At 49.4% G+C, this 16,415-nt stretch overlaps 1 protein-coding gene across 6 annotated transcripts in view; it reads left to right on the top strand.

Moving 5' to 3' along the window:
- Nucleotides 1–16,415, top strand: part of ablim2 (actin binding LIM protein family, member 2) — a 58,438-nt gene that overhangs the window by 4,111 nt on the left and 37,912 nt on the right. For 5 of the 6 annotated variants that reach the window (XM_018730260.2, XM_018730259.2, XM_018730258.2 and 2 more), the window contains exons 1-2: nt 6,850–6,906; nt 13,506–13,649. In XM_018730260.2, coding sequence (XP_018585776.2) covers nt 6,891–6,906; nt 13,506–13,649 — 160 coding nt within the window. In that variant the 5' untranslated portion in view covers nt 6,850–6,890. Of the gene's footprint in view, nt 1–6,849; nt 6,907–13,505; nt 13,650–16,415 lie in introns of those variants that run through there. The other variant, XM_018730256.2, reaches the window with a different exon arrangement.

Raw genomic sequence — 16,415 nt, 5'->3', positions numbered from 1 at the left:
GGAGCTGTGTGTTCAGACGACACGGTAGAGAAGTGTGTCTCTGAAAGTGCAGTAGTACAGTAGCACAGTAGAGTAGTAATATTTAGTGTTGGACACATTCAGACACTTTGAGTCAAAGGGAGAGATGACAACAGCTTTAATTCCAACGTTTCGTTCCATGTTCATTCAACGTTAATTTCATCACTTTTATTTAGTCTGGGTTCAGGTTTCGTCCTTCTTGCTCTATAAATGTAAAATTATTGTGTGAATTCCTGCAACAATTTCTGTCGTTTTTTCCCATGATGCTCAGAGAAAAGGTGTTTTCAGAGACTTCCATAAATAACATCAAAAACTTATTTGATCCCTGACATATCAAACACTGGAGAGCTTTTCTTAAAAAAAAAAAAAACACAAAGCTTTCTTTTCATGTGTCATAAATTACTGTATGTGCATTTAATGTAGACCTCCAGCCATCTGTCAACTTTCCATAACTGCTTATCCAGCTCAGGCTCCCTGTGATGCGGAGCCTATTCCAAAAAGCACAAGGTCAAGGCTGTCTACGTACAACTGGCCACCACACACACGAGGAGAACGCGTAAACCCCGCGCAGACAAGAGCTCGATCAGAGGGATAAGAGGGACTCGGAGGAGGGGCTCGGAGGAAGGATGGACGAGGGACTCGCAGGAGGGTACCTGTTAAGGAAGTAAATAGGTGAAGCGAGTGCGTTTCTTCATCAGGAACAAATACCGCGAGAGAAGTAGACTTAGGGCGGCTGTGTGAGGTACCGCAGCGCTCGGCGGTTCATTGGGCTCCGAGGGGGAGCGTGTGTTTGGGCGGCAGGTCGGCCCCAAAAATGTGGCCCCTCTGCAACAAAAGTTCCGTCCCTCTACTGGCGCCTCCTCTTCTGCGTCCTTTGTCCTTTCGTGAAGCAGGCGCTCAGGCCCATGTTAGCGAGGCGCCGGTGCAGCGCCACGTTTGTCGCGTCCTCGTTTCCATGGCAACATAAATACTTAATCGGGGGGCATCTCTCCGCCCAGGGAGTTTGGCGTCCGGTGCCAGCGGCTGGACGGAGGTGGGCGCTGTCCTCAGCGTCCAACCCCTCGAGCTGCTCATTGGAGGGGCTCTGCAGCGAAGGGTCTCGACCAGAAAATGCCACGATAGGGCTGCTGGTTCAAAGGTTCAAGTAGTTCTGGGTTTTGGGTTGCACTTCGCAGTGAGTGTGGCTCACAGGTCATATAAATAATTAATCTCTGCCTCCACACACACACAATGTAGAGGTGGTCCCCGATTTACGATGGTTCCACTTACGATGGGTTTCGCGGAACGTAACCCCCTCCTAAATCGGGGACCACCTGTATACATAATGAAACACTCTGGCTGTTCGTTTCCTTCGCTGGACACAAGCTCGCAGCACTCATGGCTCTCTTACCGTGTCCATGATGTCGAAAGACACGGTAAAGAAGGGGGGAGCACAGTTAACAGGAGCAGTGATACCAAGGGCACTGCACTCAGTGAGTATGTGCTGTTAAGTGTGTGTACCGTAATGGTAGCGCAGTTGACACAAATCACACATTCATTGCCCTCAGCTGTACGTCTCGGGTGCGGCACCGAGGGGGGGGGGGGGCGGGGGACTGCTGACGGCAAACCTGGCGAGGGCTTCTAGCCCCCCCCACCCCCACTTTTAAATAGCGAGTAATTAGCATGCAGTTGTCACAACGGGCTCGTTGCCCGTGTACCGGTCGTACCCCGAGAAATGCAGCAGCGTATGAATGTGGGTCATGCAGCAGATGCTTTGAAGCCTTACCGCGGTAATTTGCATTTACTGCTGGGAGTCTGCAGTGTAGACGCCAAACTGGGGGCTTTTGCAGCATCTCTTAGCAGCACAGGTGATGATCAGCAATACGGTGAGCCGCGCTGGCCTCCCCGGCGTCGGCTTCCACGGGCTCCTTAAGGAAGGACGCCAGGTTCAACCGGTCGGGCTCCAGGGAGCAGGACTGAGCTGGTGGGGAAACCTTTTTTTGGGACGCGGGGGTAGTGCCTCCCCTCCCCCCACCCGTAAGGCTCCGCACACAGAAAGTGGGTCAAGATGGAAAGCGATGCTTATTTCTTGGCGTTAGGCATGTCTGCTTGGTGTGTGTGTGTGTGTGTGTGTGTGTGTGTGTGTGTGTGTGTGTGTGTGTGTGTGTGTCTGGGTGCTGGTTCGAGAGTGGTGGGCCACTCGAACCCATATCCCCGGGCTCTCACATCCAGAGCCCGTCAATGTTCGTATGTGTTGTGCAGCATCTTATGAATCCCGTGTGACCGTCCCGGGTTCCAGCGTGTCGCCTTGACAACAGCGGGGTCGTGTCAGTAAAAAGTGTTGCGCTGCGAACGTGACGCTGCGCTGCCAGTCAGGGGGCAGCTGGGGGGGCTGTGTGACGGTTGGACACTGTTAAAGGTGACAGTGTGGCCACCGTTAGGGATGTTGATGAGGCTAAATAAGGAGCCATATTTCTTTCTCTCCACCCCTCCCTTTCCGTAGAAATGGGGCCACTGAGAATCTCCCGAGAGCACTTTACCGCCAAAGTCTGATGTCCCGACCCGCAGCAGTAAATGGAAGGACACAGGAAGACGAGCTGTGAAGGACTTGTCCTCAGGAGTCGCACCCTGGCGGCGCTCACGTGTGTGTGTGTGTGTGTGTGTGTGTGTGTGTGTGTGTGTGTTGTACGTTACTCAGCACCCAGCAAAAAACATGGTGTGTATCCATCCATCCATCCATCCATCCATCCACTGCTAATAACCACCTGTCCTGATGAGGGTTGAGCTGGTCTGGAGCCTATCCTGGAAGCATTAGGTACAAGGCTGGGCGGGAGTGGGGAAGGCCAGGTACTGATAGGTAAATCTCATCTTGAACGGCTGCAGCTGCTTTTGTACCAGTTTCCACGGCGTTGTGTATGTTGCGTGGGTTCAGGTTACGGGTGTTCAGACACACTTGTTTTTTCTTCCATGGTTACCACTGGCCTGGTGAGTGGGGCACTGGGGGGGTTAATTTACAATCATCTAAATGAAAGTGACACAGCCCTGTGGAACTATGTGGGAAATGTGACTCTTCAGTTTGCTGTGGGCTGTCAGGCTGGTGAGGGAATGTGGTTCGACTGCCGGTAAATCACACCCTGCTGATGATGAGACTCAAGTGTGGCCAGATATTTGCTCATCGTGCGACCTGCTGAGGTCTTTGCGATCGCAGCCCCATCGCTTACTGAAAGACATACAGACATAGTGCTACAGCTTAATGCTCCAGGTTCCTCTTGCTCTACAAGCCCTTTGGTCACATGGTTCTCCTCGAGGTCTAGGATAAGGAAGTGAGAACCAGTAGGATGTGAACCACACACACGGGGCAGCGTGATGCCCACCTGGCTCCTGCTGGCACGCTCGTCCCCTTGGAGCCAGTCGCAATTGCTGCGGCGCCACGGAGCGTGACGTGGCGGCGCACGTTGAGAGGGGAAGGGGTTCCACGTGCTGCAACGGCATCTCATCGGCTGGGGCGTGAGCTAACGCCCATCTGGTGAAGCACCTGAAATGAACCGCTAGCCGTTCGATATCCAGTCCCTCACGTGTTACCCGAGCTCAGTGAGCTTTCTTTTATTTTTTGTCAAATCGGAAACATAGGATCTGCAGCTCCATCAGAGACTGGACTCTGAGAAAATTCTTTTTTTAAAAGAAAAAAAAAGGGAAACGCAAAAAAATCAATCATTTTGAGCCGTTATTTTCTACGTTCAGAAAGCTCGTCCATAAAGCCTCCTTCAAGTAACCCAAAAACCGCCGCTTCGCTCGGTCCCTTTGCACCGCGGTGAGAGACGACCCGTCTCGTTCTGTACTCTGCGTCGCGGAAAGGCCTCGCACCCGGGACACTGAGAGATTCCACGCGGCCCCGTGTGTGTTCAGCGACGCTGAAGCCGTCCTCGTTTCGCTGTGGTCGGGGACATCGGCGCTGGAGCTGCTGCCTGACCGGTTCAAGTGGCTCTGGGAAGTTGTCCGCGGGGCTGCAGTGAAGGTGCCGTGTGGAATTGCCCGTGACCGCGATGGACCGGGCTGTCAAGGTGACGAGTGATACAGGTTCGAGCGGCAGTAATGGAACCCGGCGGCTCAGTGGCACTGCACACGGACACCGGGGTCCCGTGGCTTCATTCCCCATGCGAAACGCATTCCGGCGAGGGCCGGCTGGAAAGACTACACGGTGACGGTTGGTCCACGAAGCAGCGGACGTGTGTGTTTGGACCGCGATGGGGCAGCTCCATCGTCGCCAAGGAAGTGGAACCCGGAGCTTCTGCGCTCGTCTGCTGTTGAAACCTCTTTGACCTTCGGCATTTGGGCAGGGTGGAGAGGGAAGGAAGCGCAGTTCGGGAGCTGGCCTTCTCACGTTCCGTGTTTTGGAACACCTTGATTCATAGATTTGAGCAGAGCAGGGTGCGAGTCCAACGCTGGGGAGGGAACGCAGGTCCCGAGTCTCTCGCTCGCTGTGTCCCAGGTGCCCGTGGCGGTGGAACTGCTGCCGAGCCCCGACAGGGAACATTGGGCATTAATCGTGTCCACTGCCTCGGGCGCATCGTTTTTTCCTCAGTATCGCTGTTGAAGTGTGAGCTAAAACACGCGGCGGTACAAGTGTTCAACTCGTGACTCGCTCTCCCGGGGCTGCCAGATGTGCCGCTCGCGACCAAAATGTTATTCTTCACGTTGGACTGTTTTGCTTGTAAAACAAGGTGCCGCTGTCACCATCGCCGCCGCCATGTGCGCAGTTCTCATGGCTCTCGTCCGCTTACCATGACATAGCGATGTTGGTCTCATGATGTCCTGTAGCTCTGTAGCTTGGTGAGTGATGTTGATTGAACTGGGACAAACTGAAGTCCCCCGTAGGTAAAGGTGGAATGTATTCTGCTCAAGTGTCCCCACGGCGACTTCTTCGGCACATCGTCTTATTTTATGCATGATTATTTTGTACATGTTTTTCATACTGGATTCTATTGTTCTCAGTTTTTTTTCCTAGCATTTCGATTAGAAGAGTCCCGCACACAGAAATGCACGCAGCGAGGGACTGCGTGCAAACCGTTAGGGACGGCTAAGGGATCAACTGGCTGTGGGTTGAGGCTGAGCTATGATGGCAGTGACCTCTTGCAGAAGGTCACAGCCTGCTGTCCTCCACAATGCCCCTCTGACCTGAGGACGCACGTTCTGGGGCGACTCGGTCAGCACCTGCAAGGAGGCCATCGTGCGGAGCAGAGCCTCGGGACGCGACACCCGGCACAGACGGGTTTCTGCAGCTGTAGCCTGGAGGTTAAACATTGAAATGGCAGAAAGGAGCTAGTTGTTGTACCTTAGTGCAAAGTACTTAACACCACATCGCTACTGTAAAGTACCCCGCTGTAGTGGATGGTGTGGATAAAAGTGGTAAGCAAACGAATGAATTATATCATTAATTTCTGAAGTACAGCAGTTATACGCTCGATGCGGGGATGCACTCGTCCAGACATCATGGGTAAGTACAGTGTGGAGAGTGTGGTACACGTCGATGGGCAGCCGTCGCCCCCTCCTTCCCTCTTCCCGCTGCTGCTCTAACAGCTCCATGGATGCAGCTGCTGGCGTCTTGAAAAGCAACTTGAAATAGCGACGCGTTTATTCTAAATTGAGCTTCTGGTGTATTGTTGGGCGAGCTGCTTGGGCTCCTGGGGCCTTATTTCAGGATGGACAAATAGAAGCTGTCACTAATGGGAGAGGTCAGAGGTCAATGACAGGACTCGCTGAAGCTGACATGGCCCAGTGAGCAAACAATGGCTTGGTACAGAAAGGGCGTGCAGAAGGGTATCAGCTTCTCGAACCTTGAAGCGTATGGGCTACGGCAGCAGAAGGCCAGGACGACGAGGTTCCAGTGGACGTGCTGTCACCAAACCTGGATGACTGATGAGTGGAAAAACATCGCCTGGTCTCTCAGATCTCAGTTTTCAAATAGGCATGAAAAGAAAGAATGCGAGGAGCCATCCTGGATCCTGTACGGTGTAAAGGACGGTAAATTCGGGCACGGTGGTCACCGGCCTCACGGATCCTGAGTGTGGGTTCAAATCTGGCTAAGGGAGTGTGGAGTTTGCATGCTGTCCGCAGTCCGAAAGATTTCCAGAGACGAGCAAAAGAAGGTGGCGGTAAAGCACCCCCGTTACCATGAAAACCCTGCCAGTGGGCGCCTTGAATCCAGCTGAGCTCGGCGGCCCTTTCAGCGGCTGAGTGAGTGTGTGCAGCCAGTACCAGTGTTGAGGTGACCTGAGTCGGGACTCTATTTGTAAAACATGTACAAGCGTGTAGTTATATAACAAAAAGAGCCCTGTGTGCCCCCTTCATTGCAGGGACTGTCGTCATTAAACGCGTTTTGTTTCTATTTCTGACAATCAACGTGTTACAATGTAAATGTAAATGCAGCCCCGAAATCACCACGAGCACTGCTACGCCGATCGATGTCGTCACTGCTCATTCATGCGATACTAGTCGCGAGAGGCGCGAGGCGCGAGGCGCAGACCGCGCACGGAGTGTATCCGTTGGGCTCCAGAAGCTTCTATTTTTAACAGGTTGCTGTGAGAGTCGCGCTCCTCCGCGCGCTCCCACTGGGCTCTTCGCTGAGTGACGGGAACGGCACGGCTGCGGCGCGCGCCAAGCCCCGCGCCAGGCGGGGGGGACGGGAGGCGGGAGAGGGGGAGCCGCGCGCCTCCCTCAGTCAGTCAGTCAGTCAGTCGGTGTGTCTCGAGACGAGTCCCGCCTCACGTCACGCCGCGAGAGCGCAGGATGCGCGGCACCGCGGACGTTCTCGTCGACGACGGCCGGCGAATAATTAAAACGCGTTAAGTTAAGAGGCGAAAGAGAGCGGACCGCTGAGGGGAGAGAGACAGGCGATGCCGGAGGAGAAAGGTACCTGGTGGGCGGCGGCGGCGGACGACGACGTGCTCGGTGTTTTCGCTCTCTTTTTTTTCCACCTTGTTTTCACCTCACCTCACCTGCTCACCTGCCTGCCGCCGGCTCTGTGTGTGTGTGTGTGTGTGTGTGTGTGTGTGTGTGTGTGTGTGTGTGTGTGTGAGACTCGAAGAAGAGATTATAGAGAAGCCAGAGAGCTTCAGAGCGCGCGGCGATACTTCGGGCCGAACAGAACGGTTGGCGGCTGTGCTGTAACTGTACATGATTATTATATATACGTATAAATAATCAGGATCATTAATATATAAACGGCAGCGCGCGGCTGCAACGAACGAACGGCTCCTTTAGTCCGTGACGTGTTTCACAGGAACGTGGTCGTCACGTTCGTCGCGGTAGCTACTCGTTGATTGATTGAATGAGTACTAGTAGCAGTAGTCTATTATTATTCACACGTCACTGTGTTATAATTATTAATTAATATATTATGTACATTCATAACGCACAGCCAGGCACTGCGTTACTGTCTTGGAGCGGAACAGTAGCTGCTAAGCTGGAGCTCCTCGAATGCTCTCGTCACGTCCACTGTGTCCACAGACTCACTGTGCCCAGTCCAGTGCTGCTGTCCGGAAACACGGCGCTTCGCCTCACTTTTACCCCCGTTTTTTACCATTTACCACACTCGCTCGGCGTTTCGCCATTTTCCATACGTCCGTGAGCTCCTCTAGTTCAGCGTGCTTTCACAGGCAAAAGTGTGTGTGTGTGTGTGTGTGTGTGTGTGTGTGTGTGTGTGTGTGTGTGTGTGTGTGTACACACGTGCGTGGGCGCTCGCAAGACAAGAGACTTGTTAGACTGTTGTCAGTGCAGTACTGAGCATTTACATTATTTGCATTACTTCTTTGCTATTTACATTACTGCCTGTTTTTGTACTACCCACTGCGTGACTCTTTCATTCATTTCTGTGTTATTCTCACACTTTTTCTCACTCTCTCTGTTTTTACATAATGTGTACGGTATGTGTATGGTATGCGTGTACAGCATGTTATGTACGGTACCTGTGTGTAGACGGGACACCCCGACCCACGACCGGACGTGCCGCAGTTCCTGCACACGAGTGTCGATTTGGGGGCTGAACAGCCTGGTACCCTGCGAAACGTGGCTCGATCTGCACCGCTTTGGGAATCTTCTGCCATGTTGGCACACTGCTGGTGTGGGAGGGGGGCAGGTGAGCGTTTCCGTTAAAAATAGCACCGTGTTGATGGCACTTTCGTCAGGGTGGGGTCCAGCTGGGGGCTGCGGAGTGCAGATGGCAGCCTGGCGGACAAGCGGCCCAAGGTGGTAATGTACCCTCCGCGTGACGCAGCTGCTGCCCCGTGCCACCTCCCCGCCTGTACTCTTAGTGCCAAGTAAATACACGTGGGTCCCAGAGAGTGGCGCAGACCCCAGCAAAATAAATAATGCAGCGTGGGTCTCGCTCCAATGCTCTCGGGGGTGGCAAAGCTGCGCCATTTCAGCTGCACTTGCAGAGGGCAGAAGTGCTTCGGGACGTTTAATGGGAAATATCTCTCTATCGCAGTAATGGCAGGATGGCGTTGTTGTGCCGTGCATTGCAGTCGTTCTTCCGCTATCGCCAGACCACAGGCGCGCCTTTGTGTGTGGAGTGCGTTCAGTTTGGAGCTGCACTGGTGTCACTCCCTTTCGCAGATGCAAAACACGGGCCATGTGGACGGAGGAGCTCGGAGGTCATCTGCCCGTTCGTTCATGTTTGTGCAAAATTGAACAAATCATTCTATTTCTTGGTTGCAGCATGTTATGAGAACCCCGCTGGTCATCTGGCAGGGAGTGGGAGGGGCTCAAGCCCCCCCCCGGGCCAGTCGGAGCAGTATCATGATACCTCCTTCACTAGAAATGATGGCATCTCTGGCATCAGTGAACATGAGTTTTAGTGGACTGTAAGATTCGTGATGTTGTGGGTTTTCCAGAGGAAGTTTGTCTATACTGGGAGGCACCCATCGGCATTGCTCTCTTCTCAATAGCTGAACTGCCAGCTTCTCTCTGTTGATCTGAACTTGTCACCCCTCTGTTCAGAGACCTCTGCTGGAATGCTGGACAGTCCACATCTCTGGCACTATCTACAGAACAAGGCAGTGTGATGTCCCCATCAATCCACGTTACACTGCATACAAACTTCATCAGCACATTTTGTGGTAAATGACATCATCCCACAAAATTCAGATACATCAGACACGCCCAGTGGTAGCCTGCTGTTAAAGCAGTGTCTCCTCAATGCGTTCAATGAAGTCTGCATGTAAAGTTCACACATCCGCACTGAGCTGCGATCTGTTGCCCACAAACGTTCTCCAACATTTTACTTAGTGCTATGGCCTATTCCTTAGTGTCTTTCTCTCCACTCTGACACTTTTTATTGCTTGAGAGAAAAGCCATTAACAGTGGTGCCATGCAATCACATAATTAAGATCAACTTTTTCATACTGTGGCTGCCTGTGCCAAATAGAACATGTGACATTTTAAATATCTCTGCTCAGTAGAATCTATTGTCTGTACATGGATATGCATTGAAAATCTCTCGCAAGCTGCACGGACGACCGTTTCTTCAATCTCACGCTTGACGAGGGCGCCATGTTTCCACAGTTCTGTACAAACGGCACAACAGCAGTTGGAGTAAGCATGAGTGACATGAAGCAACAAGAGGTGCATTCTCAGGTCTCCAGTAGATAAAAGTGTGTCTGGTACCGTGATGGCATTTGAAAAGCACAAGGCTATTCGTTCTTCTAGTTTTTTTGTTGTGTGCAATGATCATTTTGTGGTATGTGTTATGTGCCATGAGCAATGGTCCTAGCAGTTGTCCTCAGTCCTACTTTGGTGCTTTCTTTACACTTGCACTGCTCCGTTGTATGGTGTTGACACATCTATTTCCTTAGGTTGAAAGGCCCACGTCAATCATACACGAGGCACAGAATGACCTAAAATGTCACTTCTCTCAGTTGTGCCTTTGAAATGAAAGTAATGTCAAGTACCTGGGTATTCATACCTCTTTGTGCCATCAATGTTCTTCCATGGAAATTCTGCCTCATAATGAGTCAGATGAAGAACATTGGGCAGAAATGTAACAGATGTTAGCTTGTTAGGTATCTGCCATATCACACTCGTGATCCTGACCTGTAGTTATGACGCTAATTAGGAATGTTTAACATTTGTTAAAAAGTTGGAAACACTTGGAAAGCGCTGTACATCTGTTAATCTTTGGTGTTCAGAGATTCGTGCAAGGCCTTTGAGAATCTTTTCTCTGATATTTTCATGTAATTTCTTGATCAGCACGAAAAGCTGTGAAAGTCAAATTAGAACGTTTCCAGAGTCCAGCTGTTTATCTGACCTTTTTAACTGAAGAAGATGCAGCTCTGTGTCCTTTGCTGACACAGTAACTGGCTGCAGACACTAGCTGGCTGCTCTGTATGTTTGAAGAACAAGGCTGTACCGGAGCAAGCCATGCCCCATGGCAGATCGAAAGGTCCGTCCTCCACCCACGTTCAGTTTTTCAGATAGTTACCACCAGGAATGCTGACATGTAATGTGGAATCCCTGTGGCCTGAGGCTGGGTTCTATTTTTAGGGCCAGCTTCTTGGAATAGACAATGATGGCTGCTGCTGTGCTTGTACCTGCTCATGGGGTACGTGTGATATATGTGGTGGATAATGTTCAGCCTTTAACCAAGTGTGAACTCTTTCTCAAGTACAGATGACAGAATGATATCTGTGTTTACTTTGTGTTCAGGAGTGTCCTTCAGGTCAGCACACCTCTGAGACGTCTTTCCAAGGGTTGTTCTGTACCAGTAAACCACTCCATGGCTACTTTCTCCATTTGCCACAAACTGTGTAGAACCTTCCTCCAAAACACCTGTGCCTTATATTTGAGTGTGAGTGTCTCAGGAGTATGATGTGCGATTCTGTCAGAGCCTAGATGGCTTGACAGCATCTGGGGAGAAGGTTCTTCAGATATTATATTTCCGGATGTCTCAAGCAGAGCTGGCATTTCTCTTCTTGCAACATCTTTCTCATTTTCTCATCTCTGGAAGAGATCACTATTTTATGGAAAACAGGAGAGATCAGAAGAGTCATAAGTGCCCAACTGAAAAGAATTGCATTTCACACACTGCTGTAGATTGGATAATGGCTTACAAATGAATTTGCAAAGGACTAAAAGACCGACTGTGGGAAATTGTCAAATTGGAGATGTGTTGGAATGTGCGTGGAACAGCAATATGACAGTGTGTCAGCTCCGCTGCAAAACAAGGGTTCAAACACCTCTCGTTGTGGCTTCTGGAAGGTGAAACAACATGGCTCAACGGAAAGAGATGGGCCCAATGCATCGCTGTCCACAGGGGGTGAAATGCCACTACACACCGTTCCTGCTACAGCACATAACGTTCTCATTGCTTTCCTGCAAAGAGGTGGCGACCCAAGCTCCAGTCCTGGAGTGCCAGAGCGGGGCAGGGCAAAGCGCTTCTGCTCCCAGGAGCAAATCTCACCCCTTTCAGTACATCTGATACAAGTCAGCCACATGTTTTCAATGAGAACCACTCTGCCTCACTTTTTACAGTGACAGCACTTTTCCTCTAAATTCTGCTTGATTGGAGACACAACTTAAGTTTTATTTATTTATCTGACACTTGTTTCCAGAGAGACGTAGTGTTAAGCTACTTACACCAATTTACTCATTTATACAGCTGGGCAATTATTACCGTATTGTATGCTATAACTGTGTACGTGTACTACCCTTGATCAAGGTAATTACTAAATTCACGGTAATTACCTTGATCGAGGATGCTACAGCAGGAGGTAGGATTCGATCCTGGAGTCTTCGAGTCCAGAGGGGGTGGCTCCTTTGATGGCATCTCAGATTCTCTGCTGAACAACATTTTTCCGTCACTGTGCCTCCTTATAGATCGTACCCTCCAGACCACTCCTGATGGTCTCCCGGTGTAGTCAGACAAGAGAGAGGACAGTTTGCTTTGGTTTCTGGACCTTTTGGGAACTGCATGCATAACTGTGTTTGTTGCCACGCTTCTGTCCAAAGTAAATGTAAGTGTTTTCGTATGCACAGTGCATGTAGGTGTATGGAGATGCAATCGTTCTGCAAAGGTCGGAATTTATACTAAGGAATAGCTTGTTGACTTTGGAAAATATTGGGTGGAGGAACAGCAGGCAAGGGGTGGGAGTGGGGGTCACTTGTTGGGGGAGTGATGTGTTTTTTTTGGATTCAGATCCACAGTCATTGTGTTTAACTTTTTCGATACTTTTAACAGGGAGCAGGTTGATCAAAACAGGGTCAGGGTAAACATTCCCAGCATGCCCTGCTTCCTGTCATGTGTAGAAGTTGCGCCAAGCGTGTTAGTGTTCCCTTGAGCTAAACGGAAGGTGCTGACCGAGGCCGGGCAAACCTCCTAGTGATTGAGCACACGCGCCTGGCGTGTAGAAAAGGGTTCGCAGTGTTCAGATGCCTTCGCTTTGGCCCCTGCTAAATAAAGGCATGAAGACGAGGCACAAGAAGAGCCCTCTTAGCAGGTGAAGCACAGGGGTCCTAAATTTCAGTGATCATGGCCTCTTGGACACACATTCATGGAGGAACCTGGTGCTGTTTTTTTTACTCCTTGTTTTTTACAGAACCACTTAGTTTGTCCAAAGGAAATGCTTATGACATACATTGGAATGAACGGAGTTGCCCTCTTACTGTTTGTCATTATTGTGCCATAATATGAACATTATTGCAAATGATTGCATAGCCTTATACTGTATTGCTTATGCGAAGTGCCAAATATAACAGCAGGTATGATGCATGCTGGGTAAGGAGTTTGTTTACCTGTATACAGTATGTGTTGTGTTGCAAGGCTCTTTTATTAGTTCCTCTGTCTTTAATCCATTTTACACTCTTTACTCCATTCTCGGTTCTGGCTCCATTGTGGTGGGACGACCTCCCCCTCTCATTCAGAACTGCTGAACCTCTGTCCACGTTTAAAAAGGGTCTCAAAACTCACCTCTTCCGGACTGACTTCATCCACAATCTCTTAAGTTCATATAATGTGTAAATGTTCATGCACTATAACTTTGAGATCATGCCTTTTTAACAACAGATAAACCTTCCCTCAGCCACTCCTGTAATGTAATGTAAATGTTTATATATAAAGACAAAATTACTATGAAGGTGATTAGAAATCATCGATATTTGGATGAAGTTTTATGCAGCGACTTGTGTGATGTACATTGGACAATCATTCTTATTTAAGAATGGCTAAAGTAAGTTGTGAAACAATGTCTTGAAACACCTGCTTGAAAACATCATTGTTGTGACTACTCTGCGCCTCCATTTTGTCCCTCTTTTTCAAAAGGTCATTTACAAAGGCCATGTCTGTGGTTATCATTCCATGCATTTGGTAATTAAAAAAGCCTCTGATGTGTGGAATGTCCTCACAGAAACACGCTGCGTAGAAAAGTGTCATGTTGTCAATGTGGACAGTCTGTGACCATGAGAAGATGCTCTTCCTTTTGCTCCTTCAATTTGTCTCCATCCTGTTTTCATGGCAGCGTTCCAGCAGCAGGGGGTGCACAGCCCGCTGGAGCAGAAGCCAAGCCACCCCATCCTGTGCCACCAGTGTGGGAAGGCCTGCAAGGGAGAGGTTCTGCGGGTCCAAAACAAGCACTTCCACATCAAGTGCTTCGTCTGCAAAGGTAGCTCCGCCCTCCTAGACCTTCCTGTCAGACCATGGGGGCCACCTCACAACGTCAGCTTTACCAACACCACACTCATTTGCCTGTTATTTTGTGCCTCATTCTTCCCCCTTCATAGGGCCACTGTGCTACACTAGTTCGTAAAAAAGCAAGCGATCACCTCGTGTTCTGTGAAAGGTAGCTAATATATATACACACACACCCACACCGTCTGAAACTGCTTGTCCCATACGGGGTCGTGGGGAGCTGAAGCCTAACCCAGCAACACAGGACATAAGGCTGGAGGGGGATGGGACACACCCAGGACAGGACGCCAGTCTGTTGCAAGGCACCCCAAGCGGGACTCAAACCCCAGACCCACCGGAAGGCAGGACCCGGTCCAACCTACTGCTCCACCACGCCCCTCTAAATGAATAAATGTAAATGTAAATGGGCAAATAAGGGTGAGTAGCTTAACATTGTGAATTGCAGTGGAGAAAAACATCAGATAGATAAATGTATAAAATTTAGGTCTTTTTTGAGCAAAGGGTAAGAATCAATAGCTATTCGGAGAAGTAGCTGGTGCCTCCCCTTCTTCCCTCTGTTAAACCATATGAAAATGCGGATGTGGCTGGGCATGGATATGTGTGTGGTGGACTTACGTATGGAGCAGCAGAGCCTAGTTTCCTGTTGATCCTGCTGGATGGCTGTGCTTTGTTATTGTACTCCTGTTTTGAAGATTGTGACCCAAGTTGCTGGGCAACCCAGGATCAGGACACTGCGGCTGCTTCCTGAGGGTTAGCTTGATCACACCACGGCCCTGCGGCACACCGTGCAGGGTAAAGACACATGGCGTGTGCTGAAATTGCCCGGGGCTCGGGGTGACACAGTTCTCTTTGCCCAGCACATGGAAGTAGATCAGACTACTGTATTAGTGTAACATTGCAGACTTTAGGGGTAAAATATATCTGTTTGAGCTTAAATTGATTTAAATGGAGCCACTGTAACTTTTATTCATAGCTTTATCTTCTAAGCTGCTAAAATGTTGTTGGGTGGAATAAGTAGTGATTATTTACATTTATTCATTTAGCAGATGCTTTTGTCCAAAGTGATGTACATCTCAGCAAAAGTACAACTTATGAATTACATTAAGAGAAGGAGACATGGTTGCAGACAAGTAAACCCAGTTTACCTATCACTTGTTGCATCGAGGTTCATCGTTTGAGTAGGTGCATAAAACACAGGATAGACAAATCCTGATACCCTCCCACCAATTTTTTTTTTTTTTAAATTCTGAGATACACAAATAAGCAAGTACAATGGCGGCATAGTGGCTGAATAAAGGTTGTATCAGGGGATGCTCATGAAGTTAGTGTGTGAACAATTACACCGTAAATGAGCTGGAGAGATCTTGGGCGAAGTGGATCCGGAAAAGATATTATTCACAGGTATTATTCACAGGACAGTTGAATTAAATGCTGGCATGGGCCATCTCTTGGAGTAAGCAATACTTGTGCTCTTTAATAGCCTACTTGCCAAACTTTGCAGTAGACCAGAAGTATTGGAACCTGTTGTTTTCATCAGCTGATGAGTTACTAGACTTACTCCTTAAACAGACATGCTTCCAGCAAGTGCTCTAAAAGGAGACACGTTCTCAATGGCTTTTGTGGCATAGAGGCAAATATTGTTTGCCCAAAATGTTTGAAGATTAATGCACGGAATCACCAATAAGATTAACCACAGCTTCTTGGTGTATTTATCATCTCCAGTGTGACTGTGCTGCTTCCGTATGAAAGAGGTAATTAGCATGTATGGTTGGTGGGAAATAAGACATAAGGCATTTGGGAGTGTATAAATAAACTGGATCTCTCGTCAAGGGGACAGAACTGGCAGCCTTCTGGTTGAAAAGACCTTCCAAGATTCGCATGAGGACATTTGACTGTCTTTCACAAGAAGGCCATTGAGCGTTTTCCCCCCCACTTCCTCTAGCTAAATGCATAAAATAAATGTGAGTAACTGCAACTCATGGTGACAGTCTCACCACAGAGAGAGACCAGTTCTCATATTTGCCCTCACACAGTGAGGACATGAAGGGTTTTAACACGCTGTTGCACCCAACATTTAGATGCGTATGGGTTGAGGTTCGGGTTCGCCTTTGAGTTAGCACTTCATGATAATGGACAAAACATATAACCAGCGCATGTGCTCAAGAATCGAGGTCACCTGACAGATCTGTATATGAAAAAGTGTATCTTGTGCGTTGTATGACAGAACCCAGATAATTCGCTGTAAACCCCCTGCCGTGTGCTCGCCCTGCTGTGGGATGAGGCCAGTTCACTTTCGCAGGGTGGGGCATCGTCTCTGTTTATCCACATGGTTGTGCCCCACCAGACCTCTACATGTATGGTAAAAGTCAAACACTTGTTTTTTCCTGCTGGGACACCCCTCTCCACCCTGCGTTGCCGCCCCCAACCCCTCCTTTCCAGAAAAACATGTATGTTGTGAATCACAATGCACCACAAGTATATTTCAATAACAAGTGCAATTTAGTTCTTTTCTGAAAAGCTGCGACTGGAAATAGCCGCTGGTGTTACTGCCATGATATATTTAGTGAGTCACCAGAGTGACAGCTGTGGAGAGGAGAAATAACAATAGACAGCTGTTCGCTGGGGGTGGGTAGGGCTGTGGCCACGTGTCGACTGCGCTCTCCCAGCAGGCCGTGCTGCTCCCGGCGCTTGGCACTTCTGCAATAATTTGGGCTCTTGGCTTGCTTTACATTTGCATTTA

This window comes from Scleropages formosus, chromosome 1 (genome assembly GCF_900964775.1).
Source record: "Scleropages formosus chromosome 1, fSclFor1.1, whole genome shotgun sequence".
Taxonomy (NCBI): domain Eukaryota; kingdom Metazoa; phylum Chordata; class Actinopteri; order Osteoglossiformes; family Osteoglossidae; genus Scleropages; species Scleropages formosus.
Note: the sequence above shows the minus strand (reverse complement) of the source record. Positions and strands in the feature narration are given on the sequence as shown.